Source organism: Eschrichtius robustus, chromosome 1 (genome assembly GCF_028021215.1).
Source record: "Eschrichtius robustus isolate mEscRob2 chromosome 1, mEscRob2.pri, whole genome shotgun sequence".
NCBI lineage: Eukaryota > Metazoa > Chordata > Mammalia > Artiodactyla > Eschrichtiidae > Eschrichtius > Eschrichtius robustus.
The window spans coordinates 27,901,456-27,926,738 of record NC_090824.1 but is presented as its reverse complement, the minus strand read 5'-3'; the positions used below and the strand labels follow the sequence as shown (position 1 = coordinate 27,926,738).

The 25,283-nt window shown below is 37.4% G+C and overlaps 2 protein-coding genes and 1 non-coding gene across 5 annotated transcripts in view; 2 read left to right on the top strand and 1 right to left on the bottom strand.

Annotated features, from left to right (window-relative positions):
• AREL1 (apoptosis resistant E3 ubiquitin protein ligase 1) overlaps positions 1-2,704 on the bottom strand; it is a 48,433-nt gene extending 45,729 nt beyond the window's left edge. For all 3 annotated transcript variants that reach the window (XM_068542519.1, XM_068542537.1, XM_068542528.1), the window contains exon 1: positions 2,482-2,704. The gene's annotated coding sequence lies outside the window, so the exon portion shown is untranslated. The remainder of the gene's footprint in view (positions 1-2,481) is intronic.
• An 86-nt stretch (positions 2,705-2,790) lies between these two features.
• Positions 2,791-22,072, top strand: FCF1 (FCF1 rRNA-processing protein). The gene is made up of 8 exons (XM_068542506.1): positions 2,791-2,822; positions 3,124-3,191; positions 4,395-4,466; positions 5,102-5,250; positions 17,340-17,412; positions 19,269-19,356; positions 20,586-20,680; positions 21,800-22,072. The coding sequence occupies exons 1-8, from the start codon at positions 2,820-2,822 to the stop codon at positions 21,846-21,848; spliced, it is 597 nt and encodes a 198-aa protein (XP_068398607.1). The 5' UTR covers positions 2,791-2,819; the 3' UTR covers positions 21,849-22,072.
• On the top strand, positions 12,097-12,169 carry TRNAD-AUC (transfer RNA aspartic acid (anticodon AUC)). The gene has a single exon. It is a non-coding gene; the product is annotated as a tRNA-Asp (tRNA).
• Positions 22,073-25,283: the final 3,211 nt, after the last annotated feature.

Here is a 25,283-nt window from a genome sequence, read left to right as displayed (position 1 = left end):
TGGAATGAAGTCCAAGCCCAATTATGTGTTCAAACTGTGGGTCGACTGCCTTGAACAATTCTTTCTCTTCAAGACTGCAGAAAAGTACAAAACAACCTCTTGACTACTGAGAAGGACTAAAATTATTTCTTTTTCTCACAAGTATGTAATCAAAAGCAATTACTTTCTGCTCCCACCCAACACAAAGCAACACCATCTCCCTCTCCGATCACCATCAAAATATGCTATAGAATATCTGAGTACTTTAATCTTAGACCATAAGAATCTCAGATTGCAACAAAATTACAATGCAACAAAACATATTTTTCTAAGTATGGTCTCATCCCCCATGGTGTTCCTACACTAATTTAGCTCCCTATCAAGTTTTAACAATCAAGGAAATCAGGAAAGTCTCAGAATAGATATTACAAACTGCTTGTTTTTTTTAAAAAATGTATTATTGTTCGTGGATTCCAAAATTCAGGGTACACATTACCAAGAGAGTGTTTTTCTGTCAATGCCTGAATTTAAATGCAAATGACTATTTAATTATATGCAATTTTCCCTCTGAACCTATATATAACACTAATCAGTCTCCAAATGTTCAAAATAAACACACCAATCATGTTTACTTAAGAATGTTATTGGGCTTCCTTGGTGGCGCAGTGGTTAAGAATCCGCCTGCCAATGCAGGGGACACGGGTTCGAGCCCTGGTCCGGGAAGATCCTACATGCCGCGGAGCAACGAAGCCCGTGCGCCACAACTACTGAGCCTGCGCTCTAGAGCCCGCGAGCCACAACTACTGAGCCCACGTGCCACAACTACTGAAGCCCGTGCACCTAGAGTCCGTGTTCCGCAACAAGAGAAGCCACCGCAATGAGATCCCCGCTCACCGCAAAGGAGAGTAGCCCCCACTCGTCGCAACTAGAGAAAGCCCGCGCCCAGCAACGAAGACCCAACACAGCCAAAAATAAATAAATAAAATAAATAAACTAAAAAAAAAAAAAAAAGAAGCTTATTGCCTAATCACCAAGAGGTTCTAATGCATCGAAAAAGTGGTGGCTATCATATCACCATGACAGCTTGGCAGAAAGGCTGTTCCCGAAAGATTAGGAACTTCTAGTAACGACAAATGGGGTAAAGCAAGAGGCACATACAGTATCTGTAGATGCTTCCATAATAAAATTATTTCCATATCAAAAATTCAGAGCCTACAAAGTCAGATATGTGCCCTACAAAGCTATCTAAATGCATGCATGCCTAAAAGGGAAAGCAGAAGTAGGAAGAAAACTGTCTACTCAAATCAACACAAGAAATCACCCTGCAATTGAGCTTTTCAAGAACTGAAAACGTAATAAAGTTTTTGAGGTTATTAACACATTCAAGTTCCAAATTGAGCAACTATATTAAAATACACAGTTGGCATACTCTGACAGAAGACACACAACAATAACAGAAAACACTTTAATAGGGTTTAGTCGTGCTAGGAACTTCATACTTCAACTAATTTAGTCTTGATTACATCCCTGTAAGACAGATACTATTCATTTTACAGGTAAAGAATCTGAAGCACAGATAAAATCACCCAATTACATACAACTAGTAAGAGGCAGAACAGGGATTTTTAATTCCATCAGTCAGACTCCAAATTTCATGTTAATACACTATATTTCATAGTAAGGCTTATGCTGCAATGGTCAGTTGTTTTTTTTTTTAACCTCATAACCTTTTTGGATTTCAAACACTAGGACAGCTTTGTGCAATAAGTACAGACTTTGGAATCAAACAGACCCAAACAAACCCCTGAACAAAGTCTGAGCCTCAGCTTCCCCATATGTAAAAAGAGGGTACTGAAGTTATTGTGAAAGTCAAAGAAGGTAATATAATTAAAGTGCCAAATACAATATGTAAGATCGGGGTTCTTAACTTTAAGCGCAGATACCTAGAGGGTTCACGGATGGGCTTCAGAGTCCACGAGTCTCATAATTGTATGACAAATGTTGTATGTGTACCCATTTGTTAAAGAACATTCCATGGATCTCCGAAAGGTTAAGAACCACCAGAGTACCTAGGAGGTACTCAAAAAATGGAAGCTATCTTTCCCTTTTTGTTCTCAAAAACTCTACCTTTTCCATTAGAGATGACACACCAAGCCTTCACAATACATGTTAATTATTTCCCAACATTTTCCTGACTTGGTAACTAGTAACATATACAAGCTTATGCCTCAATTTTCTAGAGACAATCTAAAGAAGGCCCTCAAACGCTGCTCCATCCCTCGCTTCACCGAGATGAATACACGGTAATCACTCGGGGGAGAATCATGAGGATCGTCCAGCTGGCTACACCAGGCACAATGCCGGCTGGGAGAACCAAGTAGGAACCAGAGCCTCCGAGTAGCATGATAAAGACCTGATGCCCCAGCGCTGAAGGATGAGGAGAATGTGTTTCCCCGAGCTACTGGGCAACCCAGAATTTCGTCCCCCCTACCCTTGTCCTACCTCTCTCTGGAACTCTAGTGCGGGCAGGTCCTCTGGGCTCTGCACCGTGCTGCACAGATGCGAGAGAGAAACATTACCCGAGCAGGGGATGCAGCACGGCGAAGCCCCAGCTCTGCTACCTTGGGAGGCGACTACAGCACCAGCAGAAAACCGTCCCTCGACCCTCCCCAAGAGAACCCAGTACAAAACCCGGCCTGGGACGGGAACCGGCTTGCGGCTTTTCCGTTCCCCAAAACGGCTTCCGCTTCCGGGCTATCCTTTGCCGGAAGCGCTATACGGCTGACGCAAAAGTGTCGCGCTGCTGGTGGTTCCGGAAGAAACAGCAGTGCGGCGTGAACATGGTGAGAGACGAGGGTCCGAGAAGGGGCATTGTCAGACCACGTTTGGGACAGAGATTGAGGGAGTAGCCATTGGCCAAATTTCCACAACATTCCCCTTGCTTATTTTCATTCTGATCTTAGCTTTTAAACTGCTTGGAGTGGTGCCTGTTATGCTCTAGCGAGTGGGGAGAGCGCTGGGTTGAGGCAGCTAGAATAAGAAGAGTTGCGTATTTGAGGGAAGAGGGGTGTGGACAAAAGAAAAGGAACTCAAGAAGATGCAATGTATTTCCAACTCTTTTAACTGTAAAATTTTTGTTTTAAGGGGAAACAAAAGAAAACACGGAAGTATGCGACCATGAAGCGAATGCTTAGTCTCAGAGATCAGAGGCTGTGAGTGTCTGGAATCAACTGGGTTCATAGACTGCCCGGAGATGTAGAAGTCACGAGGGGATAAGTAGTAACAGTTTTTGTTGTTGTTTTGTGTTTAGTTTTGATATTATCGTGTCTTGGATTTATATAGTATAGGGTAATAAAGTATAACAGTCACTTAGCTGATGAGCAAGTACACTGGTGAATGGGATGGGAATTCAACATCTAAGTGTTCAATTTGTACCACCGTTTTTATATACTGTATCTGCCATATCACATTTAAGCCTCCTAACAGTTCTGTGAGGTAGATAGGATTATCTCTATGTTCTTGCCATTACACTGTTACATTCCCCAGGAAAAAAGGTTTGTTATAATTTTTGAAAGGCGGTGAGGTCAGAGACTATGGCTGTACCAGCACCTGACAACTCAAGTATTTTTGAAAGAAAAAATGGGAAAATACATAGATGTCTCCACTTTATAAATCTTATAAGAAGATTTATGACTGTGGAAGAAGAGAGTAGAATGATATTCCCTATTATAAGGAGGAACTAAACAGCTTGCCTGCTTCAGTGAACAATGGACTGAGTTATTAAATAAGGACTAGACTTCATTGTGTTTCAGAGCCTCAGAACCAAGGAGTGAGTGGTCGTTAGAGCCTTCATTTGTTATTAAATTGTATTCTTGGCCTTTAGTATGTATTTATTATGTAATTTTAAGGAAATTTGCCCCACTAATAATATTCTGTTTCTAGTTAAAGTTAAATTTTGTATATATATCGTCACATTTTAGCGCTTTTTAAGAGACATGTAGGGGAACCCTTTTCCTCCTGCTGTTGAAGCATCTCAGTCTTTAGAAGATAAATGTCAGCCTATTTACCCACTGCTTGGAAGTGGATTTTGATCCTTGATAGGAGAGCTTCTGACTAAGAAAGAAATAATAATCTAACTAACATTTATTTATCCATTAACAATTTTTATGGATCATTAGCTAATGGTTTTAAATTTTAATTATGTTTTACTGATTAATTGTGTTAATTCCAGGCCACTTCCCACACAGTTATTCGTGCTCAAAAAGTGTATGCTGATATTAATATAACGAAGTCACAAAGTAGAATTTCCTTTGTAGACAAAAAAAAAAAAAGAAGAAGAAACTTTTAATTTTCATGAGGTTATAACTGCTATGGTTTTTTCTTCTCCCCTACATTGAATTTACTTTTTTTCCTAGTAAGGAAAAGGATAGATTAAAACCGAAGAAGAAAGAAAAGAAAGATCCCAGTGCACTCAAGGAAAGAGAAGTGTGAGTAATCAAAAATTTCAAGTTTTCCTTTAAAACTAGAAGAAAGATTCTAAAACTGTAGACCTCATAGAAATTCAGGCTTTCCCTGAACTGATTTGCTCAGTCATTTGTCGGTCTGGCACAACTGTACAAATGAAGCTATGCAAATGAAAGTGTTATTGATGAGTATATACCACTTCTAATGGTTTGAAGGATTTTGGACTTCATGGAGCAGTAAAATTTCTCCCTTCATGGAGCAGTAAAATTTTAATCCCCTAAAATACTGGGGATTAAATCTAGGATCATTTTTTTTTCTTTGCCAAGAATCTTTCAAAAGAAATAATTGCCATTGTTTTAACATACCAGCATATCATAAAAGAGAGAATGTGTCACCAAAAAGTAGTAAGGGCATATTTTCAGGATAAAGTTCATTCCTTTTAAATAAATACACTTAACTTTATGAAACCTCATCACATTTTTCTTATTTTTCTTATTTGCTCTAGATTGGTGATGGATATATCATCACAGGATTTATTAGGATTTATTTCCAATGAAAGGAACAAGGAACAAACTGTTCCAAGCAGAGACTTCTTTTTTTTGTTAATCCCAAATATCAGTGTAGACATTACTTTGTGTTTTGTTTCTTTTTCTTCCAGCCCCCAACACCCTTCCTGCTTATTCTTCCAATATAACACACAGCTGGGCCCACCTTACCACATCCTGGTCGATACCAACTTTATCAACTTTTCCATTAAAGCCAAACTGGATTTAGTGCAGTCAATGATGGACTGTCTGTATGCCAAGTGTGAGTATCAGACCTTTCCATTTCTGTGACATTTGTACAGAATAATCATACTTATCCAAATACATGAAAAGAGGGGAATGGGGTTGTAGTTTAACTGAATTGCTGGCTATTTAATTTGCTCACCATAGCAATGACCATTTTCAGTGAATTGAAATATAATGCAGGGACTTCCCTGGTGGTCCAGTGGTTAAGACTCTGCGCCCTCCCAATGCAGGGGGCCTAGGTTTGATCCCTGGTCAGGAAACTAGTTCCTGCACGCTGCAACTAAGAGCCTGCGTGCCGCAACTAAAGAGTTCACATGCCGCAACTAAAAGATACCACATGCCTCAACTAAAGATCCCACAGGCCACAACGAAGACCCCACGTGCTGTAACTAAGACCCAATGCAGCCAAATAAATAAATAAATAAATATCTTTTTTAAAAAAAAGGACTGAAAAGAAATATGCCAAAAAATGTTAAAAAAAAAAAAAAGACGTTTATAAAAAACAGAAATATAATGCAAACTTGACTGGGAATAATTAAACTTTCACAATTCATAAAACACTTAGCATGCTTTGACCATCATTATAGATATCAATTTAGAAAAAAAATCGGTGGGGAATTTTCTGTTTTAGGATTTTGGATTTTAAAATTCTGGATAAATGAAAATTTATTTCACTTCTCACTATTTATTTATTTATTTATTTATTTACATTAAGTAGGAAACATCCTCCATTCCACTCCAATGTGGAAAAGCTAAATAAGACATTTTGCCATTTACAATCACAGACCATGATGATGGTCAACTATTCTTAAGTTTATTCAGTGTGATGTTTATTTGTACCACAAAGGATCTGAGGTAGTTTATTTGCACGTAGGTATGCAATTTACCATTAATAGATTTCCCTTGTGTTTCTGGGTGTCTCCTCCTTCAGATGATCTTCTCTTCCTACCATGAGGAGGAAAAAAAAATTTAGGCCAAGTACAAGGAAATAACTTCCTAATAGTGAGAACTGTTGCGTTTGTGGTGGTTTTATATTCATATATTTTCCAGTCATCTAGTTAAAGGTACAAATGAAAATTAGACTTTAACTTGGCTGTAAAGAATAAATGATTGGAATCAAAGGAAAAACTGTGCACCTCCATCTTTAATATTTAAAAGATACTATATAATGAACATTTACAGAATGACAGTAATGTGAATGTTGTTTATTGGTTTATTAAAATTAGCAAGATGGGGGGGACTTCCCTGGTGGCGCAGTGGCTGAGAATCCGCCTGCCAATGCAGGGGACATGGGTTTGAACCCTTGTCCGGAAGGATCCCACATGCCGCAGAGCAACTAAGCCTGTGCGCCACAAGTACTGAGCCTGCGCTCTACAGCCCGCAAGCCACAACTACTGAGCTGGTGTGCCACAGATACTGAAGGCTACGCGCCTATAGCCAGTGCTCCACAGCAAGAGAAGCCACCACAATGAGAAACCCGTGCACCGCAACGGAGAGTAGCCCCCGCTTGCCACGACTAGAGAAAGCCCGTGCGCAGCAACAAAGACCCAATGCAGCCATAAATAAATGAATATTTAAATATTTAAAAAATTTTAAAAATAAAATTGGGAAGATGGGATAAGGGATGTGTGATGAGTAAGAGACGTAAATTCTTTAAATGCCTAGAATTAATAAATATAAAAAGTAACTGCACACTATAAAACTCTTAGAGGAAAACATAGGCAGAACACACTACGACATAAATCACAGCAAGATCCTTTTTGACCCACCTCCTAGAGAAATGGAAATAAAAACAAAAATAAACAAATGGGACCTAAAGAAACTTAAAAGCTTTTGCACAGCAAAGGAAAGCATAAACAAGACGAAAAGACAACCCTCAGAATGGGAGAAAATATTTGCAAATGAAGCAACGACAAAGGATTAATCTCCAAAATATACAAGCAGCTTGTGCAGCTCAATATCAAAAAAACAAACAACCCAATCCAAAAATGGGCAGAAGACCTAAATAGACATTTCTCCAAAGAAGATATACAGATTGCCAACAAACACGTGAAAGGATGCTCAACATCACTAATCACTAGAGAAATGCAAATCAAAACTACAATGAGCTATCACCTCACACCAGTCAGAATGGCCATCATCAAAAAATCTAGAAACAATAAATGCTGGAGAGGGTGTGGAGAAAAGGGAACCCTCTTGCACTGTTGGTGGGAATGTAAATGGATACAGCCACTATGGAGAACAGTATGGAGGTTCCTTATAAAACTAAAAATAGAACTACCATATGACCTAGCAATCCCACTACTGGGCATGTACCCTGAGAAAACCATAATTCAAAAAGAGTCATGTACCACAGTGTTCATTGCAGCTCTATTTAAAATAGCCAGGACATGGAAGCAACCTAAGTGTCCATCAATAGATGAATGGATAAAGAAGATGTGGCACATATATACAATGGAATATTACTCAGCCATAAAACGAAACGAAATTGAGTTATTCGTAGTGAGGTGGATGGACCTAGAGTCTGTCATACAGAGTGAAGTAAGAAAGAGAAAAACAAATACCATAGGCTAACACATATATATGGAATCTAAAAAAAATAAAATGGTCTGAAGAACCTAGGGGCAGGACAGGAATAAAGACGCAGATGTAGAGAATGGACTTGAGGACACGGGGAGGGGGAAGGGTAAGCTGGGATGAAGTGAGAGAGTGGCATGGACATGTGTACACTGCCAAATGTAAAATAGATAGCTAGTGGGAAGCAGCCGTATAGCACAGGGAGATCAGCTCGGTGCTTTGTGTCCACCTAGAGGGGTGGGATAAGGAGGGTGGGAGGGAGACGCAAGAGGGAGGATATATGGGGATATGTGTATATGTATAGCTGATTCACTTTGTTATAAATCAGAAACTAGCACACCATTGTAGAGCAATTATACTTCAAAAAAAGATGCTGAACTAGTTACACATATAAGTTTTAAGGTTTTTTTAGAATTTTTGTTGGGGTGTGGTTGATTTATAGTGTGTTGGTTTCAGGTATACAGCAGAGTGAATCAGTTATACATGTACATATATCCACTCTTATTTAGATTCTTTTCCCATATAGGCCATTATGGAGTATTGAGTTCCCTGTGCTACACAGTAGGTCCTTATTAGTTATCTATTTTATGTACAGTAGAGTGTTTATGTCAATCCCAATCTCCCAATTTATCCCTCCCCCCAAGTTTTAAGTTTAAATAAAATATTTAAGGCATCAATGTATCTTATTTAAATGATTCACACTTTGACTTCTTGAATTACTGGACACAGAGTTACACACTGATGAGGGACAAAGTCGGTTTAACTATAAAGTACTGAGCAGACACACAAACCAAACAAGAAGCCATGCTCAGAAAAATAATTTTTAGGCCTCCAAAGATAAAATAACAATCTGACTTTATTGTTCTAGGGTAATGTACTGTGTCAGGTGACTCCAGTTGTTTCAATGGCACTGTGCCATGCCACCCAGATCATATTAGTCAGGTGGGATTAAGTGGGAACAGAAACTGATCCAATCAAGCTGCCAGTAAATTGACTGAAATTTGAAGGCTGTAATGTAGCAGTGATTTTGGAACGGGAACAATGTGAGGAACTAAACATAACAAGACTTGGTCACTCCTGCTATGTCTTTGCAGTAGAACATTCTAGTTTTATGACAGTATGTAAAATCCTATTACATCAAAATTCTAGAACACATGGAGCTTCTGTAGAAGCATGATGTGTTATCTGCCAACAAGATATTAAACCAAATTCGTCTGGTGTTTTCCGTAAATAATTCCCTACTATTGTCTGGCATCTTGTAAGTATTGACTACGTTTTTGAAAATAGAATTCTAGGAATGACCTACCCTATTTTCTGTGATTTCACTGAAGAAAGAACATATTGTTTTATTTGTATATTTCATCTCAGTAATGTTTCACTATTATAATTCCATGTTAATATGTTATTCTTGGTACCATGAAGTCATAGTATTTTCCAAACTAAGTGATTTGTTATTTCTTTGAAAGTTAGTGGTATATTTCTTTCATAATCTTCATTGTCACCATTAACAATAAATATGAAGTGGCTCTACTACACAGAGTTTAAAGAAGGATGCTAGAATATATGGTGTGCTGTTTCTGTCATCCAGGATTTGACCATCTAGATGGAGAGAGGAGATGTCAATAGATGAAAAAAAGATAATCATAATGCCAGCTGTTTTGAACTATGAATTACTATGTTCTGGTGTTGTGTTAAGTGCTTTTCATAATTATCATAATCCTCACAATAACCTAATATGATGAGTAGTATGTCCCCATTTTACAAATGAGAAAACTAAACAGAAACTTGAAGATTCATCTCTTCATTCGATAATGATCACTTCTTGAGTATCAGATATTATATTATATAATATAGGAATTCAAGAGAGGGTGAGTGCTACTTGATCTGAGCTTCATAGCTTGGTTGGATTTTAGTGAATAGAGAGAAGGAGGGAGAGCATTCCAAGCAAAGGAAAGGACAGTCCCAAAGGTTGAAAACAGGAGAGCAAATTTGGTGAGAATAGTTGGGCTTAAGTGAGTATAAGTAGGAGAGTGAAGGTGAAACTCAATTCTATCCTCAAACATTTCTTAAAGATTGGCAAAAGTGGTTTGGAGACAAATTGTTGAGTGCTTTAAGTAAAAAACTAAGGAGTTTAGACTTTGTTTTACAGAAAGTGGTGAGTCAAAAATGATTTAACATGTGTTTAAATTATGTAAATTATAATAGTAACATGTACATTAAAACTAAACAATACAGGGACTTCCCTGGTGGCACAGTGGTTAAGACCCCGTGCTCACAACGCAGGGGCCTGGGTTTGATCCCTGGTCAGGGAACTAGATCCCACATGCGTGCTGCAACTAAGAGTTTGCATGCTACAACTAAGGATCCCACGTGCCGCAACTCAGGAGCCTGCCTGCAGCAACTAAGAAGCCCACAGGACACAACTAAGGAGCCAGCGAGCTGCAACTAAGGAGCCCGCCTGTTGCAGCTAAGACAGTGCAACTAGATAAATAAATAAATAAATAAATACATATTTAAAAACCAGAAAAACAAAAAATTAAGCAATACAGAACGTAAAAAGAATAGGCAAAAGTTCTCCCCCCATCAGGCCGTAATTTTACTTCCCAGAAATAATCACTGTTAATAGTTTGGGTATTAACCTTCCAACCTTTTACAATTAATAAAAATGTAGATTTACTTTTAAACATAATTGGAATTATACTATGCATGCTTTTTGGCCACCTGTTTTTTTTTCACTGAGTAATGTATCATGAACACCTTTGCATGTTAATACATGCTACGAAGACCTTTGTACAGCTTCAAGCATTTCAAAACTTGGATGCACTAGGATGAAAAAAATCTAAAAAATATACATTAACATAACCAATGTTGCAATAAATATCTTTGATTATCTTCCTAAAAAAAAAAAGTAACTGCATAAGTTTATTATTAATCAAGTTATAAAGGTAACCACCAAGTGAGAAAAACAGCCAATGAATTAAAATAGTCATCTCTAAGGATCAGAATTGGTGGGGTGGGAAAAGATCAGGGGATGGTTATTTTTTCATATAGTCCTTTTTGTATTTTTCTTAAGCTTTGTACATGTAATACTTTAATTTTTTTTAAAGTCTCCTAGAAATAATAAAGAGTAGTCTGAAGTTGGAGCACTACTATGCCTGTAAAAATGGACTAGGGTGGCCTGTATGAGGGAAGACACTAATCTTGGTAGACTTCTTGTATTCCCATGGCGTTCCTGCTTCTCCAGGAATGCTGTGACCTATTTATAAATGAAATAGATGGAGGATTCAAGCATGGTCCCTTGGAGGTGAATTGCTTCCCTGACGCTATAGCTCTGCCACTATTATCTAAATGGTTATTGTTTAGGGGAATTCCGTGGCAGTCCAATGGTTAGGACTCGGCACTTTCACTCTACTGCTGAGGGCGCGGGTTCAGTCCCTGGTCAGGGAACCAAGATCCCACAAGCGCGTAGCGTGGCCAGAAAAAAAAAGAAAAAAAGATGATTGTTTAGGATAGCTTTAGTCCTGTAGTTAGGTTTTTCTGCAGATATGGATACCATAGAGTATAGCTATAATGCATACAGCTGAATGTTCTCATGGTGCCTTTTCCAAAAACAAGCTTATTAAGGAAAATACCACTTTCTGTGTAACCTAATACCTCAAAGCAAAGTCTGAAGAAACATTCTACTACAGTACAAATTCAGTTACCTAGGAGATTCCTTAACTGTTTTAAGCTCTGCTTATTTAATCGTTCTTCACTTGCCTTTATTCATAAAAGAAGGCCTTTATCTTCCTCTTGCCTTGGAGATGCCCCTTTGACCTTTTCATAGCTCCTGATCCCTTGCATTTGATATTCCAACAAAGGAGGATGGTTAGCTACCCATGAGCTTTCTCTTCTGCCCATGAGTCCTCTTTGTAGTGATCTTCCTGTGTTCTTTGTAGTGATCTTCCTGAGCCCGCTTCCCTGCTCCCGATGCAGCCCTTGCTTCAGTGCTACATGGCTCTGAAATTGATCCTTTTAAGGCGTGTATTGCCCTCTGATTCCATGACTGTCTGCTCTTCCTGACTTCTTCTTTCCTCCATTTTACAACTGCTTTTTCTTCTGGGCATTGTATTTTAGTTTAAGATTTCTTAACTTTGTTTGCTTTCAAGAGTGTTAATGTATTTGTAAAAAGAAAATCTAGCATAAAGAAAATGAAAGCTCCCTATAATGCCTTTCCTCAGAAAGGGGCAGCTTTTAAAAATTCATATACAGTTTCTGTGGGGTAAAGATATATGAGTCAGGGAATTCCCTGGTGGTCCAATGGTTAGGACTCTGCGCTATCACTGCCGAGGGCCCAGGTTCAATCCCTGGTCGGGGAACTAAAATCCCACAAAAAAATAAATAAATAAAATATATGATTCAGTGGCTTTTAGTGTATTCATAGTCAATTTTAGAACATTTTCATTACGTGAAAAGAAACTGAGCTCCTTAGCCATCATCCCCCAACCCCCCGCCCCACCGTGCCCCACATAGGCAACCATTAATTTGCTTTCTCTATATCTAGATTTGCCTATTTTGGACATTTCGTTAAAATGGGGTCACATATTTTTGGTCCTCTTTCATTTTAGTGTAATGTTCTCAAGGGTCATTCATGTTAAAGCATGTATCAGTATATCGTTTCTTTTTGCTACCAAATAATATTCCATTGTATGGCATTGTATGGATAGATCACATCTTAGTTATCTATTTCTCCTTGCTTTTTACGTTGAACATTTTTCTGTGCCAATATATATAATGGGCCTTATTCTTTTTTTAAGTTATAGTATTCTTTATTTTTTTTGTTGAAGTATAGTTGATTTACAATGTCATGTTGATTTCTGCTGTACAGCAAAGTGACTCAGTTATACACATATATACATTATTTTTTATATTCTTTTCCATTATGGTTTATCCCAGGATATTGAATATAGTTCCCTGTGCTCTACAGGGGAGGACCTTGTTTATCCATTCCCTATGTAATAGTTTGCATCTACTAACCCCAAACTCCCAGTCCATTCCTCCCCCACCCCACTACAAGTATTCTATTGTTTAAATATGTCGGGGTTTTTTGTTTGTTTGTTTTAAATTTTTATTTATTTATTTATTTATGGCTGTGTTGGGTCTTTGTTTCTGTGCGAGGGCTTTCTCCAGTTGTGGCAAGCGGGGGCCACTCTTTATCGCGGTGAGCGGGCCTCTCACTATCGCGGCCTCTCTTGTTGTGGAGCACAGGCTCCAGACGCGCAGGCTCAGTAATCGTGGCTCACGGGCCCAGCCGCTCCGCGGCATGTGGGATCTTCCCAGACCAGGGCTCGAACCCGTGTCCCCTGCATTAGCAGGCAGATTCTCAACCACTGTGCCACCAGGGAAGCCCTAAATATGTCGTTTTTAAAGACTAGACATTTGGATTATTTCCAGTTTTTACCCTATTATAAACAAAGCTGTAGTGAATATCTTTGTGAATGTGTCTCTCAAATATTTCTTTTGAATACATTTTCTAGAAGCCGTATTGCAATATCAAGGGAATACATATTTTTTAATTTTAATAGGTATTGCAAAATTGCCCTCAAATAGTTATACAAATTTATACACCTACTTACAATGTGAGGATACCTATTTCTTCAAATATTGGGTGTTTTCATCTGTTTAATTTTTGCCATCCTAATAGGTAGAAAGTATAATCTTGTCTCAATTTATATCTCTTTAACTAGGAGTGAAATTGAGCATTTTTCTGTTGATTGACCATTTGTATGTCTTCTTCTATGAACTGAAATGTAGCCTGGTGGTTAAGAACCCACTCTGAATCCTAACAGTCTCAGTTCAAACCTTGGCTTCACCTTTTGCTGTCTAGTTACTTCATTGTACTTCAGGTTCCTCATCTATAAAATGGGAATAATAATAACAATGCTACTTGATAGGAATTGTTCTTAAGATTAAATGAGATAATCCTTGTGCTTAGCATAGTGTCTGGCAAATAACACATAATTCCAAGCTATTACTTTTTTTAACATCTTTATTGGAATGTAATTGCTTTAAAATGTTGTGATAGTTTCTGCTGTATAACAAGGTGAATCAGCTATACATATACATACATCCCCATATCTCCTCCCTCTTACATCTACCTCCCACCCTCCTTATCCCACCCCTCTAGGTGGTCACAAAGCACCGAGCTGATCTCCCTGTGCTATGTGGCTGTTTCCCACTAGCTATCTGTTTTACATTTGGTAGTGTATGGATGTCCATGCTACTCTCCCACTTCGTCCCAGCTTACCCTTCCCCCTCCCCATGTCCTCAAGTCTGTTCTCTACATCTGCGTCTTTATTCCTGTCCTGCCCCAGGTTCATCAGAACCATTTTATTTTATTTTTTTTAGATTCCATATATATGTGTTAGCATATGGTATTTGTTTTCCTCTTTCTGACTTACTTCACTCTGTATGACAGACTCTAGGTCCATCCACCTCACTACGAATAACTCAATTTCATTTCTTCTTATGGCTGAGTAATATTCCATTGTATATATGTGCCACATCTTCTTTATCCATTCATCTGTTGATGGATACTTAGGTTGCTTCCATGTCCTGGCTATTGTAAATAGTGCTGCAATGAACATTGTGGTACATGACTCTTTTTGAATTATAGTTTTTTCAGGGTATATGCCCAGTAGTGGGATTGCTGGGTCATATGGTAGTTCTATTTTTAGTTTTTTAAGGAAACTCCATACTTTTCTCCATAGTGGCTGTATCAATTTACGTTCCCACCAACAGTGCAAGAGGGTTCCCTTTTCTCCACACCCTCTCCAGCATTTATTGTTTCTAGATTTTTTGATGATGGCCATTCTGACTGGTGTGAGGTGATACCGCATTGTAGTTTTGATTTGCATTTCTCTAGTGATTAGTGATGTTGAGCATCCTTTCACGTGTTTGTTGGCAATCTATATCTTCTTTGGAGAAATGTCTATTTAGGTCTTCTGCCCATTTTTGGATTGGGTTGTTTGTTTTTTTGATATTGAGCTGCATGAGCTGCTTGTATATTTTGGAGATTAATCCTTTGTCAGTTGTTTCATTTGCAAATATTTTCTCCCATTCTGAGGGTTGTCTTTTCGTCTTGTTTATGCTTTCCTTTGCTGTGCAAAAGCTTTTAAGTTTCTTTAGGTCCCATTTGTTTATTTTTGTTTTTATTTCCATTTCTCTAGGAGGTGGGTCAAAAAGGATCTTGCTGTGATTTATGTCAAAGTGTGCTTCCTATGTTTTCCTCTAAGAGTTTTATAGTGTCTGATCTTACATTTAGGTCTTTAATCCATCTGGAGTTTATTTTTGTGTATGGTGTTAGGGAGTGTTCTAATTTCATTCTTTTACATGTAGCTGTCCAGTTTTCCCAGCACCACTTATTGAAGAGGCTGTCTTTTCTCCATTGTATATTCTTGCCTCTTTTATCAAAGATAAGATGACCATATGTGCGTGGGTTTATCTCTGGGCTTTCTATCCTGTTCCATTGATCTATATTTCTGTTTTTGTGCCGGTACCGTACTGTCTTGATTACTGTAGCTTTGTAGTATAGCCTGAAGTCAGGGAGCCTGGTTCCTCCAACTCCATTTTTCTTTCTCAAGATTGCTTTGGCTATTCAGGGTCTTTTGTGTTTCCATACAAACTGTGAAATTTTTTGTTCTATTTCTGTGAAAAATGCCATTGGTAGTTTGATAGGGATTGCATTGAATCTGTAGATTACTTTGGGTAGTAGCGTCATTTTCACAATGTTGATTCTTCCAATCCAAGAACATGGTGTATCTCTCCATCTGTTTGTGTTGTCTTTAATTTCTTTCATCAGTGTCTTATAGTTTTCTGCATACAGGTCTTTTGTCTCCTTAGGTTTATTCCTAGGTATTTTATTCTTTTTGTTGCAATGGTAAATGGGAGTGTTTCCCTTAATTTCTGTTTCAGATTTTTCATCATTAGTGTATAGGAATGCAAGAGATTTCTGTGCATTAATTTTGTATCCTGCTACTTCACCAAATTCATTGATTAGCTCTAGTAGTTTTCTGGTAGCATCTTTAGGATTCTCTATGTATAGTGTCATGTCATCTGCAAACAATGACAGTTTTACTTCTTCTTTTACAATTTGGATTCCTTTTATTTCTTTTTCTTCTCTGATTGCTGTGGCTAAAACTTCCAAAACTATGTTGAATAATAGTGGTGAGAGTGGGCAACCTTGTCTTGTTCCTGATCTTAGAGGAAACGGTTTCAGTTTTTCACCATTGAGAACGATGTGGGCTGTGGGTTTGTCATGATATGGCCTTTATTATGTTGAGGTAGGTTCCCTCTATGCCTACTTCCTGGAGAGTTTTTATCATAAATGGGTGTTGAATTTTTTGAAAGCTTTTTCTGCCTCTAATGAGCTTATCATATGGTTTTTATTCTTCAGTTTGTTAATATGATATATCACATTGATTGATTTACATATATTGAAGAGTCCTTGCATTCCTGGGATAAACCCCACTTGATCATAGTGTATGATCCTTTTAATGTGCTGTTGGAATCTGTTTGCTAGTATCTTGTTGAGGATTTTTGCATCTATGTTCATCAGTGATACTTGCCTGTAGTTTTCTTTTTTTGTGACATCTTTGTCTGGTTTTGGCGTCAGGGTGATGGTGGCCTCGTAGAATGAGTTTGGGAGTGTTCCTCCGTCTGCTATATTTTGGAAGAGTTTGAGAAGGATATGTGTTAGCTCTTTTGTAAATGTTTGATAGAATTCGCCTGTGAAGCCATCTGGTCCTGGGCCTTTATTTGTTGGAAGATTTTTAATCACAGCTTCAATTTCAGTGCTTCCAAGCTATTATTATAAAGCTCTTTGTATATTAAGAAAATTTACCCTTTGACAAATGTGTAGAAATATTTTTCCCAGTTTATTTTTATTTTACTTTAGTATGACTTTTTGTTTGATAGTTGTCAAACAGAAGTTTTATATTTTTATGTGATCAAATTTATATTCTCTGGTTAATTTCATGGTTTCTTTTGGTTCACATTTAAATATTTTGATTCACATTTCAATTTTTTTCCATCTAGAATTTATTTTAATATATAAACAATGACAGGGATCCAGCTCAATTTTTTTCCCCAGTTATGTTTATGACAGATACTTTATGGAATCTGTGATGTGAGGTTGGACCAGTTCCCTAGTTTCTTTATAGATAGGGATTTTATTCTTCTCTAGTTCTTATTGTTCACTGTACTGTGCTTATTTTGCTGTCATTTCAAAGATTCTTAACAGGGGAATTCCCTGGTGGTCCAATGGTTAGGACTCTGCGCTTCCACTGTTGGGGGCCTCGGTTTGATCCCTGGTCAGGGAACTAAGATCCCTCAAACCGTGTGGCATGGCAGACAGTAAATACATATTCATACATACATACATACATACATACATACATACATATGTACGTACTCTCAACAGGATATAATTCAGAGAGAGTTAAATCAGTTCCTTTACAAGTTCTGTTACTAATTTTTTTTTCCTAACAGGTATCCCTTGTATAACTGACTGTGTAATGGCTGAAATTGAGAAATTGGGGCAGAAGTATCGAGTGGCTCTAAGGTAGGAAGGACCTGGTCCAGATTTGTTCTAGATTGGTGTAATGAAGATTGTTTTGACCCTCCTTCAACTGTTTGCTATCCAAAGATTTCTTGTCTGGTTAGTTTAAGTAAAAATCATACAAAACTAGTTAACTATTTATAATTAAGAAAGCAAACATTGGAAGGTTAGAGGTTTTCAAGCTGAAGCTTCTTGAACTAAGTTACTTAGTCATATTGGTCTCATGGGCCTCCATTTAAGTTCCTCTAGATTTTCAATTAGAAAGTGTTTTTCTGTTAGTTTGTTATCTAGTTATCTTCTTCAGAATCTCACACGTAAAGCACTTTGAGTTTACCTAAAGAAGTTTTGAGTTTATTCTAGAAAGTGCCCTTGAGTTTACAGCAGTGGTTCCCAAAGTGTGGTTCATGGAACCCTACCCCACCCCAGGAGGCCTAGAGACCATTGCAGGGAGTTTGCAAAACTGTTTTCATAATAATACCAAGATGTTGCCTTTGTCACTGTGCTGACATTTGCACTGAATGCAAAAAATGCCAGTGAGTGCCTTAGTACAAATCAAGGCAGTGGGCCCAACTAATGCTAGTAGGTTTTGTATTCTTCACTACCACCCACTGGCAGTTGAAAAAAAATTCCAGTCACTTAAGAATATGCTTAATAGAGCAATAAAATTCATTAACTTTGTTAAATCTCAACCCTGCAGTACACATCAGTATTCTGTGTGGTGACATGTGAAGTACACATAAAGCATTTCTACTGATGGATGCTCAGTAACCTTTCTGTGGTAATCATTTCATGATGTATGTAAGTTAAATCATTATGCTGTATACCTTAAACTTACACAGTACTGTATGTCAATTGTATCTCAATAAAACTGGAAGAAGAAGAAAAACATACCAAAGGATGAACGTTGTCTCTATGAAAAGCATTTGTGTGCTTGAGTTGTGAGCTGAACCAGCTTCTTTTTCATGAAATATCATTTTTATGTGAAGAACAACTGGCAAACACTGATTTTTCAGACTTTGGTATTTAGCAGGTATTTTCTCAAAGATCAATGCAATGAACCTGTCACTTCAAGGAAAACAACTTACTCTGTTAGTTACCAATGATAAAAATTGAGCTTTCAAGTGAAAAACCAGAGTTTTGGAAAATCATAAGCTTATCACATTCCCAGTACTAAAGACCTTTCTGTTGAGACCAGTGAAGACATTAATGAATATGATTTCTTTTTATGTTACATATGTGTGTGTGTATGTGTGTGTGTGTGTGTATATACACACACATATATATATGGTCTGCTTTGTTTATTTAACAATTTATTATATGTCCTTCCACATTGGTACATACAACTCTACCTCATTTTTTAAAATAGGATAGGGGTACCAAAATGTATTTAACTTTTACCTTGCTGATGGATAATCAGATTATCTCCAGTTTTCCACTCTTATAAACTGTGTAGTAGTGACATCCTTGTGCCTATATTCTTGTACATGTGTGTAAGACAACTTTCTAAAAGTAAAATGGTTAGGTTAAAATTGATTTGGTTTTGAATCCTGACTTTTCCCAGCTGTGTAGCTTTGAACAAATTAATCAAGCTCTCTGAATCTGCTTCTTTATCTGTAAAATGGAAATATAATAATTCAGTTTTGTGACATGTACATGATGTAAGGCACAGCAGCTGTCGGTCAGTAAGCTTTAATTCCCTTCTCTCTAAATTGTCTTTCAATTAGAAGATAAGCTTCAGGAGGAGAGGGGTGTCTTAAAATCTCCAGACAGATCACATTACTCTTATTTCACTGATTGAGAGTCATAAAGTTATTCAATTGCTTGACTGTTTTCATTAATCCACTTTTATAACCATATAGGATTGCCAAGGATCCAAGATTTGAACGATTACCATGCACACACAAAGGAACCTATGCAGATGACTGCTTAGTGCAAAGAGTAACTCAGGTATCATCATTTTTTAATATGTACTTTGTGCTATTAAAAAAAAAAGATAAACTGTTATTTCCTGAATGTTCATGTAAAGTATCTAGGAATATAAATGATAAAAAATATTATATAGAATCCCTTCTTGGGAAGTGTAGGTGTCCTAATTTACTTGAGAAAATGGATTGGAAGTATATACTATAACCATAATGGAAAGATCACTGGCTTAGGGAGGATTTCAAATCTTAGCACTTGCATTTATTGGGTGTGTAATTTGGAGCATTTACTGATTCTTTATTCCACAGATCTTCTCTATAAGATGGTTTAAGTGAGTGAGTATAGACATAATAATATATCAGATTCCACCTCCCTGTGAATCTAAAGTAAGGTTCCATTTACTCCCTGTGTAGGAATTTTGTTACATCTAAGTCTCCCAGGATGCTGTTTCACACATACCCTAGAATAAGTAGGTTTTTGATTCTTGTGTTCTGGCTTCCTTGTCAAACACTACAAGAACTTCTGCTACTGATTGCCCTTAAAGAGCCTCTCTCTGCTGAGGAAAATCATCTTCATCTACTGACCACACTGCCATCCCTTTAGCCACTTCATCCCATGGGTGGGGCTGGCATTTCCCTTAACTTCCCACAGCATGGCTGACACCAATCTGCAACTCTTTATAAAACTCAGTGAGAGATTTGGGTAGGATGGAAGTAAAGTACAATACAAATTAGTTCCAAACTGGTAGCTAAATGTTAGTGCTTACAGAGCTGTTTGACTCAGACTTGTCCTGGAGATCCTCCTATTCTGGCTTTTGGGCCAAGGAGGCAGCCTACCTCCACTGCTAGGAGGCCTCAGAGTAGGTCAGCCCCAGAGATGCCACAGACGGCAAAAGTTGTGCCCTCGGATCTAAGGCACTTACTCTGCCTTTGTGTAGAGTCTCTAAGGGCGTTTTCCCAAAACCAAGGAATTGTCTGTCCCAGATATGAAAATCCTTTCCACTTATAAGACAAAAAACAATTTGCAGCTTTTAAATAGTTTTTCTATCTTCTCCCCCTCAAGATTCTTAGAGCTACATTCAGCCCAGGCAGCTTATAAATTTGAGCTCCTAGATCATAGTTGCTACTCAACAAATTGGTTTAGCCTTTCCTTTCCTATTTACTGTGAAAATGAATAGTTCTTCAGACTAGCCAGTGGTTGTATCCAGTATCACTGAATGAGCTCTGTGTGAACACCCAGTGGGTCTCTTCCAGCACAAGTGTTACATTGTGGCCACAGTTGACCGGGACCTTAAGCGAAGAATCCGGAAGATCCCTGGAGTTCCCATCATGTACATTTCTAACCATAGGTGAGAACTTTCTCTTAGGGAAGTGATTAAAAGTATGTAATTGCTATCAATTAAAAATGAGGTCAAGTTATAGAAGTATTTGAAAGAGATTGATGTATCAAATGTTTACATAGTTCTATTTGAAGAAATGAGGCAAAGTAACAAGAGCAAAGGCAAAAGATAGAGCTAGGATTTAGGAATGAGGCAGACATTCACACTGTTACAATAAGATCACTAGAAGAAATAGGGAGATGTGTGGCCTTAAATACAAAGCAGTAATTTAAATCAAGCTAATCTTTTTGGCTAGAAATTTTTTTTTTTTTAATTTATTTATTTATGACTGTGTTGGGTCTTCATTGCTGAGCGTGGGCTTTCTCTAGTTGTGGCACGTGGGCTCAGTAGTTGTGGCTTGTGGGCTCTAGAGCTCAGGCCCAGCAGTCGTGGCGCACGGGCCCAGTTGCTCCACGGCATGTGGGATCCTCCCAGGCCAGGGATCGAACCCGTGTCCCTTGCATTGGCAGGCAGATTCCTAACCACTGTGCCACCAGGGAAGCCCTAGAAATATTTTTTTGAAACCTAGTGCATGTGATTAGCACCACATCTGGGAAACTAAAAATTTATTAAAAAAACAAAAGCTGTGGACACCCAGTGCCAGCTGGGCCCCCAGCTGTTGGCAGGTCTGTGAGTGAGTCCAGGGAGGCCAACAACAAAACCGCCTAATCAGCCCTCACAATTGTACTAAATAATAAATGACCACTGTTTTAAGCTAAAACAAACAAACAAACAAAAGCTGCTTTTTATCCTTCTTGGATATTCCTATGTCAGTCCTCAGATATTACTGGCCAGCTTTTATCCTGGGACAAACACAACAGAATGGGAAGAATATGGGTGAGGGCCTTGGACTTACCTGGACTCAGTGCCTGGCTCCCCAACTTAACTTTCTCACTCTGAAGAATAAATATAATATAGTCAGCATTTTGCTGTAAATCATTCATTATGATAGGCCTTTAAAATTTAGTTCCCACTGACAAAAAGGATTCACAACAGGAGGTGAGAGTGATGTAATCAGTAAAGGATGGGTTTTTAAGGTGGATTCTGGACCCACATTTCTTACCAGTGTTAATTTTTTGTTCTGATCAGGTACAACATTGAGCGGATGCCAGATGATTATGGAGCCCCTCGGTTCTAATTCTTAAAAGACAAATTTCCTCTGCCTTCCTTCAACCAACTTTCTCTTTTGCCAGTTCATTAAACATGCTATAGCATGAATTATTATTCCACTCACCCATTTGCTCTGTAATGAGCTGAGTATGGTTAAATACACTCACTTTTTAATGTTGTTTTGAAAATTATATTTTGTGTCATTTTAAAATTTGTTGCATCTTTTTATAAATCAGATAATTGCTCACATAATTTGATGGTCATTTTATATTGATTTACTCAACAAATATTTATTAAGGTGATACTAGGTATTTAATAAGATATGGTCTTATCCTCAAGATACTCATTTATGATGGAAAAGAGAAACATGTAGATGAATAAATATGGTAAAATAATGATGCTAAGATAAAAGTATGAGAGAGTAGACATACAGGTGGAAAGAATGATTTCTTTCTACTTGGTTGGGATGGGGAGGGGAGAAAGACCAGAAGCAGTTATGTTTGAGTTATTCTTTAAAAAGAACTAGAAAGGGAAGGTGTCTGTACCCACATCTGAGACTCCAGAGGTAGGAGGTGGGAGGGAGGGGGCTTTATATGACATGCTAAAGGGTTTGGACTTAATCCTAAGGTCAGTGGGGAGTTATTAAAACTTTAATTAGGGTGGATAACATGATCAGATTAGACGTTTTACATGATCACAACATAGCTAAGAATGGACAAATAGATCATTGAAACAGACTAGAAAGTCCATAAATAGACCTATATATTTATGGCAATTTGGTATGTTATAAAGCTGGTATTTCAAATCTATATGAAAAGGAAATTACATTAAAAGCCAAATATTGTGGAGTCATTCCATTAGGGTTAGAATCCTGATTTCACCAGTTAATATCTGTATGAATTGGGCACGTAGCCATTTGATGCCTTCTTTGCTTCCCTTTTAAAATGTTTTGTTTAATCCTCAAAACAACCCCAATAAGATGGGGTTGAATTGAACAGTACCTGTTACAAGTAAGTGTTGTTCAATAAATGTTAATGATTATTGTATTATAATGACAAGTTGGCTATATATTTGAAAAAAAATAATTAGATTTCTACCTCATATCCTTCATGAGAAAATGTTTCAACTGGATCAAAGTCTAAATATTTTTTAAGCTATGAAAGTATTAGGGAAAAAACAAGAAAAATGTGTATAGGCTCTGAGTAGAATTCTTAAAAGAAGATGAAGAATGTAAAAGCCATAAAAGAAAAGATTGCTAAGTGTGGATACATTAAAATTAGATTTCTCTGTAAAACAACTTCCCCCAAAATTAAGACAAGTGACTGACCAGAAGATTTTCCAATATATATAGCAAGGGTATGAGGAAATGGATAGTCATGTAGTGCTGACAAGAATGCAGATAGGTATAACCATTTCAGACAGCAGTTGGGCAGGATCCATTAAAATAAAAATTGCAGATATCATGTGAGCCCAATTCTATTTTTCGGTTATTTACAGGTATCATATAGGTGATTTCCTTTAAAATGATCAGTGCATTTGCATCACATGATCAGTGTGATGTAAATGCATGATAAATGTGTAAAAAAAATTCACACATGTGTACAAGGACGTGTATAGAAGGATGTTTACTGCACCACTATTTATAATAGAGAAAAATTGAAAAGAATGTAAATATCCATCAGAAAGCTTTTAACTATGTTATGTCTATACTATGGAATGTCATGAGCATTTAAAAACAATGAGGTAGATTTAAAAATAGGCAAAGGACTTGAACAGACAGTTCTCTGAAGAAGACATATAGATGGCCAAAAAGCCCATGAAAAGATGTTCAACATCACTAATCATTAGGGAAATGCAAATTGAAATCACAATAAGATACCACCTTATACCTATTAGGATGGCTGCTGTTAAGGGTAAATAAACAACAAGTGTTGACGAGGATGTGGAGAAGTTGGAACTGCTGTGTACTGTTGGTGAAAATGTAAAATGGTACAGCTGCTATGGAAGATAGTATGATGGTTCCTCAAAAATTTTTAAGTAGAACTACTATGTGATCCAGCAATTCCACTTCTGGGAATATATACAAAAGAATTGAAAGCAGGATCTGGAAGAGATATTTGTACACCCATGTTCATTAGCATCACTATTCACAATAGCCAAGAGGTGGAAGCAACGCAAGTGTCCAAACAGATGAATGCATAACCAAAATGTGGTATATACATGCAATGGAATAGTATGCATTTATATTATTCTGACACATACTACAATATGGATGAACCTTGACGTCATTACGCTAAGTGAAATAAGCCAGTCACGAAAAGACAAATACTGTAATTCCACTTATATGAGGTACCTAGAGTAGTCAGACTGGACCAATTAGAACATCCGTATTCCCTTTGCCATTGTGATTATTTCAAACATGGGTGATCAGGGTCAAGCCAAATGGTCTTAATCAGAGCTCTTACTGGAGAGTTGTTCTTCTTCTGTGGGAGAACTGTTAGATAATGTTGGCTTTGCAATTGAGTGACCAGGTGTGCCAATACATTAGAAAAAGCTACCTGGGTTTTACTTTAATTGTATGGCCAAACCTAATCCTAACTAATGTAAGATGTACGTCTCCTAAACCAACATAAATAAAATGGAAAAAGGAAGCTCAATTCACTAAAAAATTAAAATTAAAAAATAAAAAAGCAGAATACACTACTGGAGATCTGTATACTTCACTATATGTAAATTTTAAAAGAAAGAGGAAAAAGAAATGCAGAAGAGGGGAGGGAAGAAGAAATAATGGAAAATAAAAAACTAAGTTGGTAGGGAAAAGTCCAAACACAGTAGTCATGATGAATGAATGTGACTAGGTTAAGTTCCCTTATTAAAAGACAAATGCTCAGATTGGCTATTTTTAAAATCTTGTGGCTATATGGTATTTACAAGATGTGCCTAAATCAGGATGACACAAATCTGTTGGAAATAATGGGAAAATACACTTTCTGCACAACCCAATAACTCCACTCCTAGGAAATCTAACCAAGAGAAATGAAAACTTACATCTACACAGAGACTTGTACACCAATGTTGATATTATCTTTATTCATAATAGATAAGAACTGGAAACAACCCAAGTATCCATCAACAAATAAATGGATAAACAAACTGTGCGTTCATACAATGGAATACTATTTGGCAATAAAAAGAATGAACTACTGATACAATAACTTGATGAATACAATAACATAGATGAATCTTAAAACTGTTAAGCTGAGCAAAAGAATGTATACTGTATGACTCCGTACATATGAAACTCTAGGAAGCACAAACCCAATCTATAGTGATGGAAAGTAAATTGACTGCCTGATGTGGAGGGAGAAGATTGGCTCTTGTAGAGGTACAAGGGAGTTTGGGGGGATGATGGAAATTTTCTCTATTTTGATTGCTGTGATGGCTACTTGGATATATTGATTTG